Source organism: Lampris incognitus, chromosome 7 (assembly GCF_029633865.1).
Source record: "Lampris incognitus isolate fLamInc1 chromosome 7, fLamInc1.hap2, whole genome shotgun sequence".
NCBI classification, from domain to species: Eukaryota; Metazoa; Chordata; class Actinopteri; order Lampriformes; family Lampridae; genus Lampris; species Lampris incognitus.
The window spans coordinates 20,248,573-20,275,591 of record NC_079217.1 but is presented as its reverse complement, the minus strand read 5'-3'; the positions used below and the strand labels follow the sequence as shown (position 1 = coordinate 20,275,591).

The 27,019-nt window shown below is 43.5% G+C and overlaps 1 protein-coding gene across 3 annotated transcripts in view; it reads right to left on the bottom strand.

The window, feature by feature from the left end:
• Window positions 1–27,019, bottom strand: part of LOC130116135 (unconventional myosin-Ic-like) — a 79,666-nt gene that overhangs the window by 3,789 nt on the left and 48,858 nt on the right. For all 3 annotated transcript variants that reach the window (XM_056284085.1, XM_056284086.1, XM_056284084.1), the window contains 22 exons: window positions 25,517–25,615; window positions 19,491–19,604; window positions 18,765–18,836; window positions 18,468–18,587; window positions 17,579–17,652; window positions 17,040–17,145; window positions 14,764–14,844; window positions 14,386–14,477; window positions 13,933–14,027; window positions 12,913–12,959; window positions 12,482–12,562; window positions 11,738–11,843; window positions 10,976–11,093; window positions 9,979–10,092; window positions 9,756–9,832; window positions 9,456–9,524; window positions 8,787–8,871; window positions 6,581–6,740; window positions 1,138–1,221; window positions 863–956; window positions 697–752; window positions 271–406 (listed from right to left, as the gene is read on the bottom strand). In XM_056284085.1, coding sequence (XP_056140060.1) covers window positions 271–406; window positions 697–752; window positions 863–956; window positions 1,138–1,221; window positions 6,581–6,740; window positions 8,787–8,871; window positions 9,456–9,524; window positions 9,756–9,832; window positions 9,979–10,092; window positions 10,976–11,093; window positions 11,738–11,843; window positions 12,482–12,562; window positions 12,913–12,959; window positions 13,933–14,027; window positions 14,386–14,477; window positions 14,764–14,844; window positions 17,040–17,145; window positions 17,579–17,652; window positions 18,468–18,587; window positions 18,765–18,836; window positions 19,491–19,604; window positions 25,517–25,615 — 2,080 coding nt within the window. The remainder of the gene's footprint in view (window positions 1–270; window positions 407–696; window positions 753–862; window positions 957–1,137; window positions 1,222–6,580; window positions 6,741–8,786; window positions 8,872–9,455; window positions 9,525–9,755; window positions 9,833–9,978; window positions 10,093–10,975; window positions 11,094–11,737; window positions 11,844–12,481; window positions 12,563–12,912; window positions 12,960–13,932; window positions 14,028–14,385; window positions 14,478–14,763; window positions 14,845–17,039; window positions 17,146–17,578; window positions 17,653–18,467; window positions 18,588–18,764; window positions 18,837–19,490; window positions 19,605–25,516; window positions 25,616–27,019) is intronic.

The following is a 27,019-nucleotide window of genomic DNA, read 5'->3' as shown; positions in this document are numbered from 1 at the left end:
TTGTCGTGGCTTATTATTGCAGTTTTGCTCTGAATCAATCCCCACCACCACCCCTATTGGAAGTTAATATTTTAATGAACATTACTGCAGCCCATAAATTGGTCCAGAATTGATAATGAAAAAAAAGTTTAAATTATAGGAATCAGTTCAACCCTCCCCACTACTTCTTCCTCAACGGACAGCATAAAAATAGAGCTGATGACTGAAGAGACACTCTCCACATTTAATAAAAACATGAACCGAGGGAGCTGCTGACGGCGATGCGCTCACCTTTAAGAGCTCCATAGTCAATGCGCTGCTTCATCTTGGCCTCCTCTATAATAATCGCACAGTTGGCAGTGAGCAGGAGCTGGCGTGGCCGGGCCCTGTAGCCGTTCCTGTCATATTTAGTGACTGGCACTGCATACTTGGAGGGGAGGAAAGGAGGATTAAAACTTTGCTTGGGAAAATATTCATCCATGCTCTCATAAATATCTAAAACTGACTACTTTGCCGCTAAGAAGTTATGTACAGATGGTTAATGAAACAACCCCGTCTAAAATTATGTTTGTAGTTAGAGTCACATGAAAAAATAAAACAAAAGCAATGCTAGAATGCAAGAAAAACTCAGCAATATTCTTAAGTCCATAAAAAAAAACAGAAGTCAAATGGCATATAAATCCACCAAACAAATAGTAGTAACTATGCACAACCAACCTTCATCTTCTCACTGCCTAGAGCTTGCAGCACCTTAGGGTTGATCTCCTCACCATCTGAACCACCAAAGAGAATAGTTATTACATACGTACAATAAACACCATGCAGTCTTACAAGCATTTGGTTTACAGTTTTAGTGAAGACATGACACAAGAGGAGTACTTACTGAGCCTTGTGCTGACAAAAAGTTTGGGCACGCTCTGTGGGTAGTTGTCCTTCTTGTCCTTGAAGATCTCACTGGCGATCATCTTCTGCTCCATCTATACACAGTTGATGATGACGAGGTGAAGTTTGAGATTAGAATATAATAAGGATCAAGGGAATGACTCAACAGAAAGAGCTGTTGACCGTGAATCCCTCAATAGTGTTACTAATTCCACAGCGTTGCATTTACACATATAAAAGGCTCTGCTATGTGTGATAGCTCAGCTATTCCTTTACCTGGTGTTTCCACTCAGGGCTAATTCTCTTGCAGTAAGACCACACCATGTTCTGCATGCACAGCGTACGCAAGTGCTCAGATGCCTGGGCAGAGAAAGAGAGAGAGAGAAGAAATGAAAGCAAGCAAGAAAGAAAATAACTGTGTATAATATTTCACTTTAGCAGAACCTTTTCTTCCCATTTGGCTGAGTTATCAACAATCACTACAATGATTCTGCTGACACCACTAGTCTTGTGTATTTTTGGCCAATTCTCAACTTTGTGAAAAGTATGCTTTGGGACATAGTCTGAAACTATTACTGGGATCTATTTAACTAATATTTTCTAACATCACTTATTACTTTAACCATCATGCGTTTTATATTGTGTCTTTCTTCTGAAAAAATAAATAAAGCATATATCTGAGACCCAGCAATTCATTTTTGTCCACTGTAGTGTACATTACGTTTTTGCTCATATCTCTCATACTATACATAGCACTCTATTAAGTCCTGTTGCCCCTTAAAGAGGACAACTGGGGCTTTAAAATGATGTCACTTGGGGGGGGGGTGACCTTGCCAACGTGCCTGTGCCTGTCTTTTCAAAATGGCTGCCATCTCAGTAAGCACATTTTATGGAAAAAAGAAAGGTAAGCATGATATTCATAAATAAATAATTTTTATGTAATATTTCGATTGTTTCAAGTAAGTAAATATCTCAGGAACATCTGAGTGAGTTTTCAGAGCTGAGCTTATTTATTTTCATTTGAAAAACACTAATTTATAAATGTGATTTGTAGTGGACGTCAGGACTTTGAACTCATGTTAGTTTCACATTTTTTTTCAGTCAACAGCTCTATGATGGAGGCAGAGAGGATTCTTAACAGAATCACTGAGGGAGTTTCAGACATCAATTTATCAGAGGATGAGAGTCCAGAGAGAGAGGATGAGACAGAAGAGGGTGGAAGCTCAGATGAGGAGGACGCAGATGAGGTGGACCAAGACGCAGAGCCAGATGAAGTGTGCTGTCGTCCTCTGTAGGCCAAAACCAACACGTAGGGTTCCAAGGTTTTGAATCAGTGCAAAAATGGAAGAATAATCTACAGAGAGGTGCTCCAGCAAATAGATCCCCACATTTTGTTTTTGAACCTAATGAAACAACTAATGAGGAAAATCTTAACACATTCATTAGAAGGATGGACGTATAAAACAAAGTGCAAAAGTGTTCCCAAGTTAACGATCCCTTTTAAAAAAAAAGTATGTTAATTGTGCTAAATTATTGGTTGTGCTTTGTCTTTGTCCTAAGGTTCATGTCTGTGTTGGAAGAATGCAGAATTACACCAGATGCTGCTGCCCTAAACCGTAGACACTGGAGCCCACTGCAGTACTTCCAGCAGTATATCGATGAGCAGCTAATTCAGGATCTGTCCGTCTTCACAAAACCAGTGCATGGTACAGGATTCAGGCTGCAGCTTGAACACCACACCAGAAGAGATCAAGACCTTTTTAGGAATGTCAGTGTACATGGCATGCCTTGGATAGCCAAGAATGAAAATGTATTGGGCCGCCAAAACAAGAGTCCCGATTATAACTGACTCCATGACATGAGATCGGTTTTACAAGATCAGATCTCCCCTCAAAGCGGTCAATGATCTGGATGTGCCAGAAGATGAGAAGAAAAAAAGGATCTGCTTTGGAAAGTAAGACCACTCCTCAAGAGAGTGCTCCAAGGTTGCCTCAGCTTACCCAGGCCAGTGGTAGCGGAATATAACTGCAACATGGGGGGGGGGGGTGATATGTGCAATCGCATGCTCAGCTACTACAGAATGTCCAGCCGCACCAAGAAGTGGACTGTTCGTACCATGATCCACTTCACTGATGTAGCCATCACCAACTCATGGATTCAGTAACGACAAGACAGCCAGGCCTTGCAACGATGTGCAAAGAAAACCTCCCAACACCTGGAGTTCAAACTCCTCTTGGCTGAGAAACTGATATCCCAGGCACAGGCATGTCAACAAGATGAAGCTGACTCAAGTGACGAAGAATTCTCGCCAGAAATGAAGAAAAGGAAGCCCCACCCGATGACAGCATAAGGAAATGCGGTGCAATCCATTTGCCCAAAAATGCTCAACATTCCAAATGCTTCCAGATGCAGAATGCCTGGATGCAAAAGCAAAACCCTAGTGAGATGCATAAAGTGCAACATGTTCCTCTGTGTCTCCAAAAAGTCAGAATGCTTCATGAAATACCATCTAGAGCAGCGGTCGGGAACCTATGGCTCGCGAGCCATATATGGCTCTTCCGGTGACGGCATATGGCTCCCAGACAATTTTGAGTTGAAACATTTTTTTTTTCAAAAAAATCAGTTTGGAACTGATTTTAAAATACTTGTGATATTTCTTAATAATACTGTGTCATTTTAAAGTAAACAGAAATTAGTTTTGAAGATAAATTTCACGGGTCACGGGTCACCCGTGGGTCGGGTCGGGAACCAATGGCTCGCGAGCATGTCCGGGTCATTGTAAAGGTGAAGAAATCAATTTTATCAGATAGCCAACTAGTTTATCCGCTTCAACCCTTGTAACGGAAAAGGTGGCGAAAAGAAAAAAAGACGATGATTACCGTGCATTCCAGGCTGCGTGGACATAGGAATTTGCATTTGCGGAGAGAGCAGGATCTGCGGTATGTCTAATATGCAATGATAAAATTGCATCGATGAAACGGTCAAATATAAAGCGGCACTTCGATACGCACCATGCTTCATTTGCATCGAAATATCCAGCGGGGGACAGCAGGAAAAGGGCATGCGAGGAGCTACAGCGGAGAGTGCAGACGAGTCAGCAGCAACTACGTGTGTGGACCAAGCAAGGTGACGGGAATTCCGCTAGCTTTGCGGGGGCTTTGGCAATAGTAAGGAATGGAAAGTCATTCACAGATGGCGAGTATGCCAAAACATTCATGCTTGATGTGGCCAATGAACTGTTTGATGACTTCCCAAATAAAGACAAGATAATCAAACGAATAAAAGACATGCCCCTGTCAGCAAGAACTGTGCACGATCGTAGCATCATGATGGCAAATCAAGTCGAGGAAACACAAATTAAGGACATAAACGCCGGGACATACTTTTCTCTCGCGTTAGATGAGTCAACAGACGTTAGCCATCTATCTCAGTGCAGTATCATTGCCAGGTATGCTGCAGGTGACACACTGCGTGAGGAAAGCTTGGCTGTTTTGCCAATGAAAGGGACAACAAGAGGAGAGGATTTATTCATGTCTTTCATGGAGTTTGCTAAAGAAAAAAAACTACCGATGGATAAACTTATTTCTGTCTGTACTGATGGTGCACCCTGTATGTTGGGGAAGAACAAAGGATTTGTAGCGCTTCTCCGTGAACATGAAAAGAGAGCCATCCTAAGTTTTCATTGCATCCTGCACCAGGAGGCGCTTTGCGCTCAGACGTGTGGCCAGGAGCTTGGCGAGGTGATGTCTCTGGTCATTCGAGTGGTCAACTTTATTGTTGCCCGAGCTTTAAATGATCGCCAGTTTAAAGCTCTGTTAGAAGAAGCTGGGAATCATTATCCCGGTCTGCTTTTACACAGCATCGTGCGTTGGTTGTCAAGGGGGAAGGTGCTCAGCCGTTTTGCAGCTTGCCTGAGTGAAATCCGGACTTTTCTTGAAATGAAAGGCGTCAAGCATCCTGAGCTAGACAACACTGACTGGCTCCTGCAGTTTCACTATCTCGTGGACATAACTGGCCATCTGAACCAGCTCAATGTGAAAATGCAAGGTATTGGAAATACAATCTCATCCCTTCAACAAGCAGTGTTTGCATTTGAAAGCAAGCTGGAAGTCTTTCTCAGGGACATTGAAACAGGTCGTCTTCTGCACTTTGAAAGACTGCAACAATTTAGAGATGCATGCTTAGCAAGTGACTCCACTCAACATCTGGATCTCCAGCAGCTAGCTGGCTTTACGTCCAATCTCCTGCAGTCATTCAAAGCACGTTTTGGAGAATTTCGTGCGCGCACTGGTCTTTTCAAGTTCATCACTCATCCACATGAGTGTGCAGTAGACAAAATCGACCTGACATGCATCCCCGGGGTCTCTATCGGAGACTTTGAGCTGGAAGTTGCTGACCTGAAGGCATCAGACATGTGGATGAGTAAGTTCAAGTCACTTAATGGAGAGTTGGAAAGTCTTGCGCGACAGCGAGCAGAGCTGGCGAGGGAACACAAGTGGACAGAAATTAAAAATCTTCAACCTGAAGACCAGCTGATTCTTAAAACTTGGAACGAGCTTCCTGTGACATACCACACAATGCAGCGTGTGAGTATTGCCGTATTGACCATGTTTGGCTCTACATATGCATGTGAACAGTCTTTCTCGCATATGAGGAACATTAAGACCAACCTACGCTCACGTTTAACTGATGGAAGCCTCAACGCCTGCATGAAGCTCAACCTCACCACGTATGAACCAGACTACAAGGCCATCAGCAAAACCATGCAGCACCAGAAGTCGCATTAAAAGTAAGACATATTTAATTTATTATACGTTAAAAATACTATATGGCTCTCAATGAAATATATTTAGAAATATTTGGCTTTTATGGCTCTCCCAGTCAAAAAGGTTCCCGACCCCTGATCTAGAGTCAAACGTCTAATGAAAATGGTGAAGTTAATGCATAAGAATGGAAAATCTACATTTGCCCTTTGTTTTGTTTGTAGTGTTGTATTTTACTGGATGATTCCAGTGGATCTTTCCATGTACATACTCAGCCTTTAAACAGTTCACGCTTGAGAACAATTAAATCCTGTTGTCCACTATAGTTGACATGTTGTAAAATTTGTATAAAATCAAGTTTTAACATTTTTTCTTTGCAACATGTTTTTACCACTCCAACACTTAATTTATGTAAAAATAAAATAGAAAATTTTTTTTATGTTTCCTGGGTCTCAGGAATATATAGAGGGTTGAATTTAGTTTTTCTTTCCCCTTAACTCAGCTTCTCTCAGCCAGTCTTTTTTTCCTCATGCTGATGATGTCATCAGACAATGCATATAGCCAATCAGATCAAATCATCAAAGATATGAGACCCCGCCCACCCTTGCTCGAGCTTGTCACTCAAAGGTCAGCACCCCCGAACAGTTTGTGAGACAACTGAAAACAATTATGGATAAAGGAATTAAAAAAAACACAACTTAAAATCACTTACAATTAAAAAGAAATGCATCTGAATGTTATACTAACGCTGTGTTCAAGGTTTTTAGATGACCAAAATATAAATCTGATCACTGACTTCACTCCGACTTTAAAAAGGAACTTGGATGGGATGGCGACTATGATCCTTCATTGCAGAAGATTTTTTTGGTGGTTGACTCTTGATTCACTGATAGAAATATCAGCCCTAGGAATCAAAAGCGTGCGACAACGTTTCATTGTCATTCTAATAACCTTACTTCGGTGAGTGCTGCTGGCGGTATGGGCCAGCTCTTGTCCAAAACAGTCTTGGGCAGATTCCTGCGCAGCTTCATGAGGAAAGAGTAGCGGACATAATCGAGGAAGTACTCATTCTCAGGACAACGCTCCTGGTGGCGGTAGATGAAGCCCTTGATGAACCTGTGAGAGGGCAGGGGAGGAAAGGAAAAGGGGGGGTCGAGTCTTGTAATTTTGTAATCTTGTAATCTTGAAACAAGACATGAATTTGTATGACAGGCCTTGGTGACTTGGAAACAAAGGCAAGGAAGAAGAAAGGTAAAAGAAGAATGCATTGGAAAAATAGGGATGGATTTATGAATCTTGACAATAAAATCTTTTTTACACAGGCGTCTACAATTACGTATATCAGATAAATGAGGATTAAGTAAAGGCACTTTATGGCAAAGTGTTCCATTTCTGAATGAGAGTACCAACTGACAATTAAAAACACGGCAAGAGTCCAGAATTCATTCATTTCACCTTAAGACTGCATTGTCTTTTAGCTATGAGTGAATTCACCTACTAGTCCATCTATACTCTCCTACTTTTTCCATTTCTTTTTAAATAAATAAAGCACTAAATCCATCCACCACATGGTGTCCTCATAAACAAAACAGACTGAATTAAAATCAAGGAAGCAGTATTTGAGGGTCAGAAAAATAAAAAAAATTAGGCTAGCTATTTTCTCATTGATTTTTTTTTCGAACTTTAATGTCTCAGAAGAAAATGTAAAATGAAATAAAGTATTAAATAGTGGTGTTCAGAAATGAAATGTAGTGTAATATTGATTTTCAGAAAATTGCTGGAAATAACTTATGTGGAAAAACCGCCTTAAACATTGTACATGGCTACAGACCATATGTGAGGACCTGATGAATGAAATTCTTTGCAGCAGAACGACTAATGAGAAGTACTCATTTCATGTGAACGTGCTATTGACTGATCAATTTCTACTTAACTACTAGCATTTGAAATGCAACACATTGCACTTTACTTTAAAGGGAAGTGCACATGAAAAGAAGGAACAGAAGAAGAAAACAGAGAATGTACGTGAAACAAAAACAAATACACATGAAAAAAACAAAATGTAATAAAACATGGTGATGGAGATGGAACAGAATAATAAAACAGAATGACACGTCCTCTATTGGCCAGGTCCAGTATGAAGCAGAGGTCTGCAGGCCCGTCGGGTCCTGATGGGTCCTGACACGCTGAGTGAATTTGGGCCGGGCCTGGGCCTTTTTTTTTCTTTCAAATCGGTCTCGGGTCGGACTCGGGCTCATTTAACTTCCCATATACGTGCAGACCACACATAGCCCCTTGTATGAAATATTGTTATATTGATTATATTATACGTACTAGAAGAACCCCGCTACAATGTAGCGGTTTGGTTATCCACCCGTCTAAATCGCCCTCCTCTTCATCCTGCCAGCTAACCACCTTCCCCCTGCCCCTAAACCCCCCCCCACTCCAACTCCCTCCCCCCAAATGCTCAGAATCATCTGAAATGCCGAGAAAAGTGGTTTTTAGCCATTTTTAGAAAATGCATAATTATTATAATTATATTTTAATGTTCTGCTATTTTTCTGGTCCTCTCTGGAACAATACTTACCACCTCCAAAAAAAATTACGATCATAAGTGCATTTTTGCAAAAATGCATATATTTTGCATAATGACAAAACATTTCTGTCCCAGAAAATTTTTTTTATATAGGTGAAAAAATCAAGATGCTCAGAATCATCTGAAATGCCGAGAAAAGTGGTTTTTAGCCATTTTTAGAAAAATGCATATTTTGCATATTTATGCATAATTTTAATTTTCAGGGATTTTTCCCTTACTCTCTGAGACAATACCTACCACCTCCAAAAAGAATCAGGATCATAAGTGCTTTAGTTTTCGGTCCCGCTAGCTACACTAACACCACACACACACATTATGAAAATATAGGTAGGTGTAGGAGTAGGTGCATGCATTACATGTGACAGTTGACCATGCCATGTGTGTGTGTGTGTGTGTATGTGTGTGTGTGTTAGCGTGTTGTATCAGAGAGAACGCACACCAGAGAGATCTTAAAGTGATATTGGTGTTGGTCTCGGGTCAGGCTGAACAATTGCAGACTTTGTCGGGCCAGTGCCAGGCTGGGGCTGGAGTTTGTGGCCCGTGCAGGACTCTAGTATGAAGCCTACCTGCGGATAGTGTCAGCTGCCTGTCTCCTGCGCTGGGCTCTCCGTCTGGCCAGGATACCACGCCACCATGCCTGGATAAGGATCGCTGAGGAGAAGCAGTCGGTCAAATGTCACTCACATTTGCTCGTCTTGACAAATCTCAATTACCAACAATGTCGCTCAGAAAGATACGCCATTACAGCGCTTTAAAACCACAATCACCGTGCCTGCATTTGATGTGTGTATTTACCCCGGCACAAGTCAATGGTTTGAATTAAGCAGGCTTGGTATTAGGGGACAGAATGGCCTACCTTCTGCGGACTCAATAACTGTCACATAGTATGCACAAAACTAACCCACAAAACTACGCATCTCTGGTCTTAATGACAGTTAGGGAGACGTCTAGAAGTCCAAAACTTTTCTTAAAGCTGTCTGTCTGCTTACTTTAGTTTACCTCTGACTGTTTATGGTCCATCTAATTTAACTATATCTCCAGAATAACTAGAGCTCCTTTCCTTGTTCGAGCCACAGGGGCGTGTTTGGATGATTAGAAATCTCTCCGCTGACCTGCGATCTGCCTTTCTGGTCTTACTCCACACTGTGCTGTCCTTAGAGTTCTTCTGGTTTGATACAACTGTAAGTCTCCATTTAAATGAAACAAAATGAACAGTTCAACCGATGTGCCCTCACCTGAGTTCCTGAGTTTTTGGTATTTGGACTTCTGGCTGTATCCTCTCCATCCTGCCTGTAGCTTGGTAGCTGTAAAGCAGAGAAAGAGAGAGAGGGAGAGAGAGAGAGAGAGAGAGAGAGAGAGAGAGAGAGAGAGAGAGAGAGAGAGAGAGAGAGAGAGAGAGAGAGAAAGAGAGAGAGAGAGAGAAATGGAAAGACGGGATTACATTCACTGGAAAGACGGTTGAGAATAGAGTCAAACCTATTTTCTGGTCCAGACTGACAGAGTTGGTCATAATGAATGCGCTGGCTGGCTCTCACCTAGGCCGTGTTTCCTGGTCTCTAATGCATCCTCTGTGGCAAACAAGGTCTTTGGGAAGCGGATGAAGATTTTGGATCTTGAATTGAGACACAAGGAAAAAGATTATGTTTCCAATATCTCTCTCTGTATATGGGTAATTTCATGTGTGCACAAGTGTGTATCTGTTTGTGCATGTGATAATATTTGTGTGTGTGTGTGTGCGTGTGTGTGTGTGTCTCTAACCTGCCCAGCTTGTATTCCTCTGGTTTGTATCCCAGGTGTTTGACCAGTGTGGCCACTCCGTCGGCCAGCTTTCCCTGCCAGTTAGGCCATGTGTCCGGACACAGAGACTTGTACCTCGACACAGACAGACACAGGGAACTAAGTACACCACCTCATAGTGGAGATCAGCTATTTTAGCAAGTGTAAACATCCTTCAAGGGGTCTCCATTAGTTTATTACAAATTCAGGCGAACCACCAATGGGAATTCCCCTCAGCACTTGGCATAGAGATTGGAAAGGTGCATATAAAACATGGAAAATGGAAAAAACAATCTGTGGAGAGATAGTGTCAAACCTCTTTTCAGATTTTAGTGTACTAACAAACACTATAAGGGCTGATGAAATATTTGCCATTGTGTGCTTCATTGGATCTACGTCAGCTCGCTCTTTTTTTGGGGGGGGGCGGTTTCCCCCCTTTTTCTCCCCAATTGTATCCAGCCAATTACCCCACTCTTCCGAGCCATCCTGGTCACTGCTCCACTCCCTCTGCCGATCCAGGGAGAGCCGCAGACTACCACATGCCTCCTCTGATATATGTGGAGTTGCCAGCCACTTCTTTTCACCTGACAGTGAGGAGTTTCGCCAGGGGGGACGTAGCATGTGGGAGGATCACGCTATTCCCCCCAGTTCCCCCTCCCCCCTGAACAAGCGCCCCGACCCACCAGAGGATGCGCTAGTGCAGCGACCAGGACACATACCCACATCTGGGTTCCCACCCACAGACACAGCCAATTGTGTCTGCAGGGACGCCCGACCAAGCCGGTGGTAACATGTGCTAAGTAAGTCTTCTGAGGGACACCTTAGCAAACACCAATCAACGAAAAGAAAATTCCCAGTGTATCTCTTCGCCACTCGGAACTCTGACTCGTGTTTACTTGGGTTTTGTGCGTCACATAAAGACCAGATGGCCCAGCTGAGGGATTACGAGGGGAGGCTTTGTCAAAAAAGTGCCAGTTACCTCTGTAGGAAGATCTCGTAGCGCCTCCTGTAGGCGAAGCCTGCCCTCCTCACCCTCAGATTCTCCATCAGTCCCAAATACTTCACCTGGTGACGGATCAAGACCTCGTCGAAACGACCTGACGGGGTGGTGGAAAAACAGTGGGGGTGGGGGGATTTCAGGGGGGAAAATACAAAAGACAAAGAGTTCACCACAGAGTCCAACCTAAACAAGAGCAAACCAGTGAATGCTAAACAGCAAGTGTAGGAGTGATGGAAGACAGAGACACAGTATGAAAACAAACAAAAGGCCGATTGTAAAGAAAGACAATGGCAAGCTCAATATACTAACAACTGCACTGAGAGTTACACTCTGACCGTTGATGCCAGTGAAAACAGTCCAACCAGTTTCTTTTTTTTTTTCTTTCCAAAAATGGTTGCTTTGAATCACATTTACATTATGAGGCACCATCAAATAAGGTCGCTGTGAAATCGTGATAAACATACCTACCATTGCATGTACAATATAGACAATATATACTATACATTATAATTTAAACGGCAAGAAAAATAGTACAAAAAAAAAACAACATCTGTCTGAAGACGACAGAGTTGGACCACACAACGTTGAGCTGCTGAATGAATGAGAAATATTAACGTTTTTGTTCTCTCCATTAGCGGCCCCTAATATCGATTTATGTGTGAATACCAATAGCTATGATCAGCCTGGCATCACCGACTGGCCATTTTTAAACCGTTCTAGGTAGAAGATGCGTGTTTTTACCTGCTTGTTTGGAGTCATTGGGCTTGATGCAGCGGACGTACGAGGGCTCCTTGGACATTAGGATCTCCATTAGCTTAGCCAGACTGGCCTTGAACTGGGTGGCTGCCTGGAAGGGCAGACACACAAACACACACCAAAACAAAAGGACAGAGAAGTAGTTAAGCCACCAACAGTGCAATGAAGGAGGCAGGAGCGGAGAGGATACACTTCCAAAAACGAGGAGAAAGAGCGAGAAACAGAGCAGAAGGCAAAGAAAAGAGAGGAGGAGAGCCCCCAGTAGAGACGATTAAAAGCAGCTGGGGGAAGAACGCGGTGGAGAGAGAGAGGAAGAGGAGACAGGAGGGAAGCGGAGAGGAGTGACTGCTGCGACCGCTGGTCCTACGCAGACTGAGGAGAGCAGGGTTTCTGGTGCAGGGGGGGACAGTGACAGCATCCCGCTCATGTGCGTGACCGGGTGCTTGTGTGTAAAGGGCACGCAAGTCACAGGGCATTCCTATGTCAGTGGGAGGCGAAGAGAGGATCCCCGTCAGACCTCCCGCTTCAGACTGGGGGGGGGGGGGGGGGACACGCGTCACTGTTTGTGGTTGTCATTAGGAGAGATGCTAGAAAAGAAAGGGAGAATTCACAACAGAAGCAGAAAAACGGAGAGATATTTCGAGCACCGTTAACCTCCTGATGTCCAGCACAGGAATGGAACACACACACACACACACACACACACACAAGGACACACAGGTATCTCACCGTGTCTGGGCGCTTCTTGTCAGTCAGCTCCTCCTTATCAAAGCACTGAGTCAGAATCCTGTTCTCTGACATGCACATAACCTGTGAGAGCACGTTCACATACACATACACACACACACACACACACACACACACACACACACACACACACACACACATTCCCACAGACAGTACAAATTTCACTGTTGTGTTATTTGCCTGATGTGATGGAAGTTTTGTGACAGACTGAGTGAGTTAAACCTATCCTGCAAACATGAAGAACACATCCTCCTGTTAGTGTCACTGTCGTAAATATCAATATGTTTTCTTATTTATATTTCCCTCTTTATCTTTTCAGAGTGCGTTTTCTCTGTCCAACAAAATCCCCTCACGTACCAAGAGACAAGCGCTGTATTGAATTTGGACGTGCAATAAACTGATTCCGATCTCACCTCTTTCAAGTTCCTAAAAAGGAGGTCGTTGTTCTTGTCCAAAAACCCTGAGGGAAGGAAAAGACCAACTTTAGGATGTGTAGTGACGAGTTTAACTGAATACCTCCGCTGAGGAGGGACCAGCATCCCCTTCTCACAGCCAATACAACTATGAAAGAAGGGTTTTTTTACTTATTCAATCCCATTAGTGAATATCACACAAACAGACAGACACAGACAGGCAGACAGACAGACCGACAGACTGACTGACAGTCTGTAGATAGACAGGCAGGCAGGCAGATAGACAGACTGACTGACTGACTGACTGACAGTCTGTAAACAGACAGACAGACAGACAGAAAGACAGACTGACTGACTGACTGAGTCTGTGGCCTGACAGACAGGCAGGCAGGCAGACTGATAGACTGACACACACACACGCACGCACGCACACACACACACACACACACACACATGCTCAGAGGCTTAATGCAGCAGTGTAAGGTTATGTTAGGGGCAGCAGTCCTCTAATTCCCACCATTGGTGTGTGACTATACAAAATGAATCACATAACATCAATATGCAAGCCCAATACAATGTCTCCAACTGTGGTGAAGATGTGAAATAAAATGACTGAGTTTGATATCTGACCTGTTGCATGTGCCTCTTAGTTTGGCATGTTAGTGTCAGGGAAATCCTCCAGTAGTAATGGTTAACCTTTAGCTTGACATAAACTCTATACTGGATACCTCTCTATGGCTTATTGGACTCCTGATTTCCATTCAAACAGATTTCATGCACATGAGATCACTCACTCCTTTCTTACTCCCTATTAATTACAAACGTACATACAGCTTTCATTTAGGCCTCTGTGTGTTATGTAAATGTTGACGACACTGTACACATGATAACTTTTGCACTGCCAGTACATCTTTATGTGTTTCCAGAATTACACACACACACACACACACACACATACACACACATACACACACACACACACACACACACACAAACAAACAAATACATGCATGCACACACCGTTGACATTGTAGTTGACATCTCCAGCATAGTGCAGTAGCCTGAACTCATCCCGACCCATCACCTTCCGGGTCTTTGCATCTGCCAGCTTGTGACTTTAAAAAAAAAAGAAAAAAAAAGGAGGTCAAGTCAATTCTATTTGTATAGCCCAATATCACAAATTACAAATTTGCCTCAAGGGGCTTCACAGCAACACAACATCAGAAAAATAAATAAATAGATACACAAACATGCACACACGTTCCCCTCGGGGATGAATAAAGTGTTCTGATTCTGAAATTGCATGTACACATATCATGTGTAGCCTGTACACAAGTCAATCATTTCTTCATTTTATAGAGAACGCACAGTTTAGTACCAGACAAAATATCCACATGTCCTGTGAGCGTTTTGTAAAACCTGCAGAGTTAATGGCAGTGAACGTGGCATATAGAGAAAAGGGAGACTACTGACGTCACAAAGTGGGGGTGTCCTCCTACAGTGTCCTCCAGCTTCTCCAGGAAGGTAATGTCACTAGCATCCCCCGGCCTCAAGCACTCCTCATCCTAGAGACGGAACGAGTAAAAGAAAAGGAGACGGATGAAAGAGAGCGAGACAGACGGAGAGATATTACCGATGTGTGAATCGCATCTACCGTCTCTACTTGCCAGGCCATCGACGCCAAGATCGACTCATTTAAATGAAAATCAATTAGATATGCTGACATCTTTTTGTGTCTTGCGAGTTCAGAACCAATTGGACCCCCCCCCCCCCGGGGGGGTCACCAAGTTAAAGATCATACAGATCGTTTCATTCCAAAAGTTGGAGAGGACAGTCGGAGTCTTTTCTCACCAGGATGGAGATGATGCCTTTAAACTTCTCCTCCACCAGGTCACAGATGATCTTGTTGTTGAAGTATTGCACCGGCTCCCACTGGAAACACAAACGGAATGTGGTTAGTTGGCATTTCAAAACATTTCTCCGGGCCCGTTTTCGACTTTGTCCGGCATAATAGATCCAATCAAAGAGTCAAGTGCCACATTGGTCAGGCATCACTATAAGCGGCTGATCACTTTAAGCAAAGTCGTGGTTTTTTTCTCCATTTTACCGGCTGCGTCCATTGAAAGACAGTAGCGCTCTGTTGGCTGTTGTGTTGTTACAAAAAGTTATCTGCTTCAAATGCTTCAAACAGGAGTTTGGAAATAGACCACAGATTACGGTAGCATCGCTTATCATTGCGTCATATCATTTAAGGCATCAGGCCGAGGCCTAAGAATAAAAGTAGGCCTATTCCACATCTGAGTTTCATCACCAGCCAGTCAGACTAGCTTGGTCTAGTCAGAAAGGCACGAACTGATGAAGCCTCTTGGATGAGAGGCGAAACATCTTCACGGATATATAACCAAGTCCAGTTGCACTTGATTCGATTCCTTTGGATTCCACTTTAGACTATCTGGTGATTTGTACAAAGGATTTTCGGGGATGTGGTGGTGTCATTCAGTGCCATGGGAGAATACTTTTTTTTAAAATTATTTACCATGTCTGAAAGACCCAAGATGATCGCTTTAAGTGGGTTATTTGATCACAATAACCAGATAATTTTTTTTATTTGTTTTTTTCCCCTGTTTTTCTCCCCAGTTGTAATTGGCCAATCACCCCACTCTTCCAAGCCGTACCGGTCGCTGCTCCACCCCCTCTGCCAATCCGGAGAAGGCTGCATACTACCACATGTCTCCTCCGATACATGTGGAGTCACCAGCCGCTTCTTATCACCTGACAGTGAGGAGTTTCGCCAGGGGGACATAGCACATGGGAGGATCACGCCATTACCCCCAGTTCCCCCTCTCCCCCAAACAGATGCCTCAACCGACCAGAGGAGATGGTAGTGCAGCAACCAGGACACTTACCCACACATCTGGCTTCCCACCCGCAGACACAACCAATTGTGTCTGTAGGGACACCCGACCAAACCGGAGGTAACACGGGGATTCGAACCGGCGATCCTCGTGCTGGTAGGCAACGGAATAGACCGCCATGCCACCCTGGTGCCCAATAACCAGATTATTTAAAAATCATTAGTATAGGAATGATTCTGTCCAGTGACTTTTGATGAGTGCAAGCGGCTGATCACTATAACCGTGATCACTATAGGTAGACGCCAGTGTAGAAGCGAATTAGAGTGACTTTGAACGTTTCACCTGTCTTAACCAGGACAATCCTGCATGATTACAAGTCTGGTGAAAACACAAATCCCCTTTTCTAACCCATTTAGCCACTGTAAATTGAATTATCTACGGAATTCCAGGAATGTTGGCACTCAGGCATGCCATTCTTCTCCCACTCCTTGTATGTCCACACACACACGTACACACACACACACACACACGCACTCGGAGGCTTACTGTAGCAGTCTAAGGTTATGTTAGCACCAGCAACCCTCTTAATTTCCACAGGAATGACAGAGCACGGCCCACAGTGAATAGTTCACTTTACAATAGGCTCTTTCAGAGGGAGGTGAGTTGACTCCATAGACATGAATTCAACTTTCTCCCACAACCCTTTGCTCTCCGACCGGAGTGTTTTTTTGGGTTTTTTTTTTTTTTACTAAAGTGAAACCGGGAACGATGAGGAACCTTGTTTGAAATGAAGCAGGACAATAACTCCAGCTGGGAAGAAAACAAATGGATGGGCTGAAACGTAGCGATATGCAACAAAATGCCATCGATTTATACAATACTAACGCAAAAGTGATCACACGTCCTACACTTTATTCACGTTCCTTGTTTTGCTATGTTTTTAGGGGTCATTATTGGGGCTTTTGACTCCGATTAGGACACAGAATGTGTCGCGTTAGGGTAATAGGGCACAGCGCAAACACTTTGGGAGTTTTACTTTTACCAGAGCCACTCGCATAAAAAGTATATGTACTCATTATTATTATTATTATATAGTCGCCTGCCATCCAATGATATGCAATATACTTTAAGAACCAAATATTGAATGACGCCATCACGCCATCATTTCAAAATATGGCAATATGGTCATATTAGGAGATCTCTCAAGGTAGAGCTGGAACCACAAAGTGACGTGAGAAATAAAAAAAGATAGATTAGGAAAAGTTTTCTGACCGTGATGCCTTCAGCCTCGTACTCCTCCTGTTCAGACTTTAAGGTCAGCTCAATGAACAGCTGCTGCAGCTTCTCGTTGCAGTAGTTGATGCAGAACTGCTCAAAGCTGCAACACAGCAAACCAGAAACAGAAAGTCATTAGACGAAGCAGCTCGTTTACAAATTCGCAAACATTTTTTTAGGAAGGAGAACTGTTGACATAGACTCATGCCCGTGCACATTTGTATTTGTACACAAAATGCCTTTCAGACATCACAACTTTGTGACCTGTATATTACTTGAAGAGAGAGTGTACATGATTCTCTATGGGTCATTTTGCAACCCCAGGCACCAGGAAACCTATGCAATACTAAGGGAGAAAAAATAGCCTAGTTTCAAAAGTATATAAGCAACAATGGGCAGATTAAATAATATTCACTCATAAAAAGCTTATTTAAAGGCTTTTACCAAACTGATTCAAAATATTAAAAAATGTAAAAAAATGTATTTTCACTTAGAAATCCATCTCAGAGAAATGTCTCATGATTGAATCATTTTACCTGTTGTGCTGGAAGACCTCAAAACCATAAATGTCGAGCAGGCCAATAACAGAGCAATTCTTGTAGGAATCATCCTGGAAAAACAATGATACAACAATTTAAGAAACTCCTAAAAATAACCATCAGCTGATACCTACCAAGAAGACAACAACGACGAACATCACATCAGTCCTCCAATTCTGATGAAACTGATATACTGATTAAACACCAGTAAAGGTAGAATACAAAGGGGAAACTATTGTCTGACTAAAGTGTAATGTTACGCTATGTCCACAAGGTGGTACTGTGAGGCAAGTGAAAGGACAGGCAACGTTTGCAACCAATAACCTGACCCTGCTGCTGTTCAATAAAAAAAAACAAAGAAAAAGCAAGGCAAATAAAGAAATTATCCTGCACTTTATTTCGATCCCAATTTGCACTGATGAAAAAACAGGAGGCGGAGCTGGAGGTGGCAGAGTTGAAAAAGCTAAGATTTTCATTGGGAGTGACGAAGAAGGACGGGATTGGGAACGAGTATATTAGAGGGGTAGCTCAGGTTGGACGGCTTGGAGAGAAAGCAAGAGAGACAGGATTGGGATGGCTTGGACATGTGTGGAGGAGAGACGCTGGGTATACTCGGGGAAGGATGCTGAATATGGAGCTGCCAGGGGAGAGGAGAAGAGGAAGGCCAAAGAAGAGGTTTATGGATGTGGTGAGAGAGGACATGCAGGTGGCTGGCGTGAAAGAGGAAGGTGCAGAGGACAGGAAGAGATGGAAACGGATGATCCGCTGTGGCGACCCCTAACGGGAACAGCCGAAAGTAGTAGTAGTATATTTGGATCCCAATTTGCAATTGCTCTTATGCCAGGCTTGACACCATTAATGTGTGTGTGTGTGTGTGTGTGTGTACCGTGTATGCCAGTGAGGCGTTGATCTTATTGACAAGCCAGGTGAAGGTGCGTCCATACACAGCCTTGGACAGCGCATCACGGGCAGACGATGCCTGCTCCAGGTTCAGCGGGCTCATGAGCTAAGACAGAAGACACACATGCACACAGACAAGAAGAGATAGAGAGGAACACGAAACAGTTATCAAACAAGTCAGAATACAATTGCGCCCATGGCCAGACTGGACATTACAATGACAAACATAAACAAATGCTAAGCTCAAACACATACACACAATATAAGAGTGTCTCCAGCCTACCTCCTCTCCCTTGGCGATGATCTTCTTGTGTGTGAGAGCCTCTGTCAGCACTGATCCATTCACCCCTAGCAACTGAAACAGCATCACAACACCACGTTAAGATGGACGCCAGCCACAGCCAGGACAACTGAATAGACTGGAATGTCTTCAGGCACAGCAGTGCAGACATCACTGTCACGGCATCTGTTGATAATGCCTGACATAACGTGCTGTTCGAATGAATGAACGGGAATGAATGAGACATATTGTGGAAATTCAGTCTACTCAATGTGCATATAAAATATTCCCATACTTTTAAAACAGGTCTGTCCTCACCCAGCATCTCTGAGTAGGTCCGGATGGGGTCATATTTAAATGTTCAGCTTTTTCAATTGACTTGCAAATCTTCGTACCATCAGTCACCCAGTGCATGTCCCTCTACAGCTAGAATGATTCTGTGGGCTGCATTTTTCCCACACACAGTTATGGCATGTCAGTTGCAGATAACATGACATATACTTTACTATACATTTTATGACCTGCACTGTCCCCTTGTACTGTATGTGAAGTCCTGTAGTCCCCCCACTTTGTGCGAGTACAGACGGCAAGACTTTAAGTTGTCGATAGGTTTGCACCGTATCGTGGACAAATTCCCGGGCAACTCTGATTCTCGACGAGTCTGTTATTCGAGGGGGGGGGTTAATGAGTAATGTATATTCACAAACAGGGCCTAGCACGGCACCTTACCCTGGACAGATATTTGATCTGTGTGTCGGAGGCGATATAAGCGTTGCCGCTGTCCTCTCCGCCGTACTGCACGTTACCCAGGTGGAGCACACTGGCTATAATGTTCAGCAACTCCTGCTCAAGGGGATAGAGGAAGAAAAGAAAAGAGGAGGAAGAGGGTGGAGTGAAAGAGAGGAAAAGAAGAATAGGAAAAGAAGGGAAACGGATAAAGAGTAAAAAAAAAGAGAGAGAGGGATACAGAAAAGGAGGTGTGAGAGGGGTGGATACAAAATTAAAGGAATGAGGGACCAAGGCCAAGCCATGATAAAATTACATGGATTTGATTTTTATTACCAAGTGCAAAAGACAAAACTATTTTTATGAATGATTTGGCAGATAAGGGGGTTTGATTAAAACTCCGAAAAGGATTTAACAAAATAGGAGTGCACCATCGGTTTGTAGTGCCCATGACCTTCACGGACAGCCAGTCTCCAGGCCTCCCTTTTTTTGCTGCCTATTCCCAGCTGTTAAGGTTGATGCCAAACCTTTTGACGTGAGTTTGATGTTATCTTTATATTGCTTCTTTTGTCTTTCTGGGGCACAGCATCCTGTCACGAGGTCAGAGTAAAGGACTTGTTTCAGGAGGCGAGAGTCAGACATGTGGAGGACATGGCCAGTCTCTCTCAGCTAATGTTGTGCGATGGTGGCAGATACAGTAGGCATGTTGGCCTCCTCGAGGACGCTGAAGTTGGTGCACTTATCCTCCTAGCTGATCTTAAGGATCTTCCTGAGGCATCACTGTTGGTATGCCTCGAGTGCCTTCAGGTGCCTGCTATATGTGGTCCATGTTTCTGACCCATACGGTAGGGTGGGCAGCCCCTACCACTTTGTACATCAGAATTTTTGTTCTGGTCTGAAGGCCACGGTTTTCAAAGATCCTTTTTCTCAATCTTGAGGAGGCCCAGCTGGTACAATTAAAACGCTGGATTATTTCGATGTCCGTGTTGGCTTTGGAGGAGAGAAGGCTGCCAAGATATGGGAACTGTTCCACGTTTTCAAGTCTGGAGGCAGAGCAGGCATATTTCTGTTGGGTGGGGGTTGGTAGAGGATATAGGCCATGCTAATGGCCAGGCCAAGGTGCTTGTATGCCATTGCAAAGGCGTCCAGTATGCTCTGTAGTTCCTCTTCTATGAAAGACGCTAAAGCGTTATCATCGACGTACTGCAGCTCATTGATGGATGTGGTGGTGATTTTACTTATAGCCATGACTCTGTTAATGTTCAGAAGATTCCCATCAGTCCTGTACATGATTTTGACTCCCTGACGCAGATTGGGGCCTGTGAGGTGGAGGCTGGTGACAATGAAGACAGAGAACAGGGTTGAGGCAATGACACAGCCTTGTTTAACCCCTGTGTGGACGAGACCGTCTCATCTCCATAACTTCTGAGTACTCTAGCTGACATATTGTCATGCATTAGTCATAGTACTATGATATATTTGTCAGGTTAGCCTATTTTTGACAGAACTAGCCAGAGGGCCTGGCGGTTTATGGAATCAAAAGCTTTGGTTAAGTGTATAAAAAGGCCATGTAAAATGGTTGATCCTGTTCCTGGGCTTTTTCTTGGAGTTGGCGAGCAGTAAAAATCATGTCCATGGTGCCTTCTGTTAGGAGGAAAACTGCTCTGGCAGATTTTGGCAGAATTTCATCTGATACTGGAAAGAGTCTGTGGGCCAAGATCTTAGCCAGAACTTTCCCTGTGATGGAAAGCAGGGAAATGCCACGGTAGTCTCCACACTCAGCTTTGTCCCCTTTCTTAAAGATAGAGACAATGAGTGCACCCCTACGTTACGCAGCAATTTCCTCTCTTCCCATATTTTAAGTAGCAGGGCATGGATATGTCTAAGGAGTGTAGGTCCAACTGCTCTTAGTACTTCTGCCAGTATTCCATCAGGACAAGCAGCCTTGTTGATTTTCATTCTTTCTGATGGCCTCCTGGACTTGGTAGACTAGGTGGTGCTGCCATGTCCCCCTCTTTAGGTTGTTGAAAGAGTTGTTTCAGAGTAACCATCTCAGGGCTAGAGTCCCAGTTTAAAAGGTCCTGGTAGTGCTCTTTCCACCTCTCTTTGATTGACGTGTTGCAGAGCGTTAGTAGTGTCGAAGAAGCCTCTGATATCTCCAGAGTTTGCAAGGTGTTGGATCTCAAGGGCCTTCTTGGTCCGCCATTGGTTCTTCAACACCCTAACCTGGCTTTGGACAGCTGACTTTGCTCTTGCATGGGCAGCTCATTTATTTTGGCAGTTGATGTCATTCTGCCAGATGGCCTTGCCTCTTGATGTTGATTAACCTTTGGATTTCCAGGTCATTCTCATCAAACCAATCTTGGTGGTTTGTCAACTTAATGTCCAAGAGTGGTTTTACAGGTGCCAGTGATTGCAGTCCTGAGCATATCCCAGTCGCTTTCAATATCAACTGGATACTGCTTGGGCATTGATGTACTGAGGATGGCCTGGAACGGTTGATGAGAGAAGGTATCAGTTAGTCTTTCGAGACTGAACTTGGGTGGCTCTGCTTTTTTCTGTACGCTCCTTTTCCAGTGCAGATGGACTGACAGAGTGGAGCGGATAAGATGGTGGTCAGTCCAGCAGTCATCTGCACTGATCACCACTCTGGTGTTAAGTACCGGTCGTTGGTGTCTTTGACAGACGATAATATGTAGTCAATGAGGTGCCAAATGTTAGAAAGAGGGTGCCTCCAGGTTGTTTTAAATTTGTTCTTCTGGCGGAAGGGTGTGTTGGTGATGGTTAGGCTGTGTTCTGAGCATGTTGTTAACAGCGGGATGTCATTGGAGTTTGTGTTTCCAACTCCTTCCTTGTCAGTTATGTCTCTCTGACAAGTTGCAATTTCGTCCTACTCTGACATTGAAATCTCCAAACAGGATTAGCTCATCCTCCTTGGGGACCTTGGTGCAAACATTGTCCAGGTCAGCATAGGGGATCTCCTTTACTTCATCTTGATAGTCAAGTGTTGAAGCATCTGCACTAATAACAGTGACACTTTGGTTATTTACAAGCACCAGTCGTATTGTCATCAGGTGTTCATTGATGCCCAGAGGAAGCTCAGCAAGGTAGCAAATGAGGCTGTTTTTGATGGCAAAGCCAACACCGTGGATCCTCAGCTCATCGGCTGCTTTTTCTTTCAAGAAGAAAGCTTAATCACCCTTCTCCTCTTTCAGCTGTCCTTGGTCAGCCAGTCAGGTTTCAGAGATTGTAACAATATCAATCCAGAAACTCCCCAGCTCTCAGGCGATGATGGCAGTACGCCATTCGGGTCGATCGCTGGATTGATTGTCCATGAGAGTTTATATGTTCCAGACTGTTTAGGGAACCTTTTCTAGCCCCCTCCCCAACTGGGGTGAGTAGAGCGGATCCTAAATAGTGCTGTTCAGCTATGGGTGCAGCAGCCAAGAAGCCCATCTGCCTCAGTCCCAGGGCTTAGCGACTGATCATACACCCACCGCCAGTGTGCCAGGTTGTGGCTAGGAGCTGCTAGACTTCACTGTCCTCCCCCCATCTCCTCTTCCTAATTGCCACAGTGCCTTGCCCAGGGATGTTAATGGGTTGATTCCTTTACAGAAGGACACCTGCGCATGATAGCTTTTTATGTGGAGAGGCTGATCGGCCTACAGCCACCAAATGGTCCTTGGCAGGGGGTGGCCAGAGTCCAATGGCATGGAGAACCAAGATGTTTGGGGACAACCCTCTGTTGCAGCCTTCATCCACCTCCACTACAGTTGTGACCTGGAGACATCTTCCGCCAGTTCCATCGTTGAGTTCTTTGTTGGATTGCACTTTGTCTGGAACCCCCCCTTGACCTCTCTGCCTTGGGTGACCCTACCAGGAGCCAAGCTCCGGATGGCATAGCTCTTGGGATCATTAGTACAGGCAAGGTGGCGATCCAGGAGAAGACACACACACACACACACACACACACACACACACACACACACACACACACACACACACACACACACACACACACACACACTTGCTCTGCACTCTGTAAGACATGTAAGCTTTAAAGAGTCCTGGAAACAAATCCAGGTGCATGAAAATGTAGAAGACTTCCATACGAGGGGGGGGATAAGTACCCACCATACATTAATGCATATGCATACACCACGTGTAGGTATGAACTCGTACCACCAAACAAAAAACAAAAAAAGTTGACACCTATGTCACAAACACTTCTAAAACACAGCCATTTAGCAGAAAGAGTCTAACAGAAATATACTAGCAGCCATACCAACATGTGCCCTGGTTCTGCTGAATGACAGAAGCTAAGCAGGTGTGGGCTTGGCTAGTACTTCGATGGGAGACCTCCTGGTTAAGCTGAGTTGCTGCTGGAAGGGGTGTTGGTGGACCAGTAGGGGGCAGTCTTCCCTCTGGTCCTAATAAAAAAAACAACAAAAAAAATCCCATTGCCACAGTGCAGTGACAGGGATTCTGTGCTGTAGGAGATGCCGTCCTTCGAACGAGACATTAAACCGAAGTCCTGACTCACCGTGGTCATTAAAGATCCCATGGCACTTATCCCAAAGAGTAGGGGGTCCCCCGGTGTCTCGGCAAAATTCCCAACCTGGCTGTCTCCATCTGGCCACCTAATCACCTCCCTGTAATTGGCCCAATGATTCCTCCCTCTCCACCTCAAACTAATGTGTGGTGAGTGTTCTGGTGCAAAATAGCTGTCGTGCATCACCCAGGTGGATGCTACACATTGATGGTGGTTGAGATGAGTTACCCCCTTCACTGTGAAGTACTTTGGGTGTCTAGATGAAGAGCTATATAAATGTTATCCATTATGAAACACAATTTTATGCTCTTCAGCCCTCGGTCGGCAGTCATTCACATAATGACGCCAGCAGCAAAGGTTGTTCTATAGCCTTATACTCACATATGGTGATTTGGTTAAATACAATACTTCAAAACAAAAATATGCAAAATAAAGGTAAGACATAATGAATGAAATCTTCAGAAAAGGCATTTTGATAGTCACATCAGACAATGGGTTTGAAATAAGGCTATACTTCTGTAAACGTTAATAAAATAGCTATAATACTTTAAATATATATATATATATATATATATATATATATATATAAGTATTATAAAAGCATAATAAAAAGTAAAATCAGTCTATTGTATACCAGCAAGAGAGGCCACAAGCATATCATCACGACAGAACTTTATACTGATCCACCTGCGGGTGAGTTTCAATGGCTTCGTCAGTATATGAATTTGTGTGTGAATGGGTAAATGTGAAGCATACATTGTAAAAAAGCGCTTTGAGAGGCTGGTAGTCTAGAAAAGTGCTATATAAAATGCAGTCCATTTACCATTTATTTAAAAGCATCCCCACCATTATACATTATAGATTATGCATACATTATATAATATATGTCATAAAGACATTTTGACCCACCATTATATAGCTTAAATGCTCAACCCTCCCATCACTAGACAGCTTTTCCAGCACACTAGTATAACGGTTTAAATAGTCAGGGTGAGATGAGTCACCTGATGATGATGTCATGTGTATTTGCTTGTTGATGTCATGCTTATTTGAGTCATTAGGGTAAATGTTTTGGTATGGAGTCGACCTCAACACATTTGTCTGCCATCAGTCATTCAAAGGCGCACATAATCTTACTTGCTGATAGGTAATGGAAACAAATGTAAAATCCTAACTAAATGCAAATTTTTAACTCTTGACAATGGACTCCACTGTGGATTTATAGGAAGAAACTGATGAGGGATCACTTGGTAGGTGATAACTTGGCCCGGGGTAAAAACAGTTTCCATCCATTATCCAAACCGCTAAATAATAAATAAATAAATAAATAAATAAATAAATAAGAAGTAAAAATAGTTTAGTGGTCAAAATTACACTCCGTCTTCACCAGTGCTAGTCTGGCCAGCGAAACAACTGTCGGCTCTTTTATACTCTGTAATACTGTGGTGTGACGTGCACAGCTGCAACTGGTCCTCACCTCCACCTCATCCTCATTGAAGCCAATCACAGACAAGGCTTTCCGCACCACCTTCCAGTCGCTGCGGTCGTTGATGGAGCTGACTTTGGGACAGTTCCCCTGGGGATTGAACACACACACACACACGCACGCACGCACGCACGCACACACACACACACACACACACACACACACACACACACACACACACACACACATTTGTAAATAACCAGGGCACAGTATTCATCCTGTTACATTCATGTACAAAAAAATACCAAGTAGATTACTCACACATTGACAACATGAACAATAGATACACACATGCATGAGCACTGCAAAGGCACACAACATAATAACTACCTAAGCTGACAAATGCCAATAATATCTGGAAAATATGTACAATTTGAAAATGTTGACTAATGACAGTATTGCATCAATGTCGATTATTTGACAGAACAATGAAACACTAATCAATAATGTAACGGCATGCTTAAGTCTCTTATACACAACATAAGTAATTAATATCCTTCTTGTTAATCGATGCAGAAGAGAAATGTTCACTTGTTACACACGTGATGTTTTTACACTGGCAAGCCAAAAAAGGTTACACGGTCTGCTGTGATGGTCAGTAACACAATACTGTAACTGCTATGAAACTTGCTAAAAAACATTAGTAATATTATCTTTTCAAGGTTTCATGCCAGTACTGGATTTTTAAGTAAGTTAAAGGTTTAACATAATTTAACTGCTTTACATTATTGCCATTTGTTACTTTATAGGCAGTAAATTCATTACAGAGCTCTACAAGCGTGCACACACACACACACACACACACACACACACACACACACACACACACACACACACACACACACACACACACACACACACACACACACACACACAGAGCTCAGGTAATGCCTACGGGCAACTCTCTCCTCTGGGGATAGTAGTTCCTTCCAGAAAACCAAGACTCGAAAGACAAAGTGCTTATTAGCCAAAACTCCCATTGGGACACATGCACACAAAGAGCGTACACACCAGAGGCTTCTGATAAGATGTGTGGAAGCAGATAGGATGATAAGACGAGAGGGAGAGAGAAAGATTTGGAAACTGTAAGTTTTGAGAGTCTTCAGTCGCCAATATATAAAGCCAGTAAGCAACTGCCATACAGAGAAAACAGTTTTGGAACAGATACTACATAGGAGCAGTATATACAGATAGTGGTGAATAGCATGGGAAACCAAACATTCATAGTGCAAAAACGTTTCCTCTGTGGCCCAAAGACTCCCGTCCACATTAAATAGATCTTAAACAGAATTCAGCTCTATACTTTCACTGTCTGAGTATTCCCACAGTCCATGCTGGAAGACTTAGAAATAGATCTCTAATCAACACGGTGCTAAATTAACCACACAAAGATACCACTAATGGTGCAGGTTCCTTTTCAGGACAAGACAGCGGACATTGTACCCTGGCCAGCTAGAAGATAACTAACCATGAACTGATAAAAGTAGGGTCAAA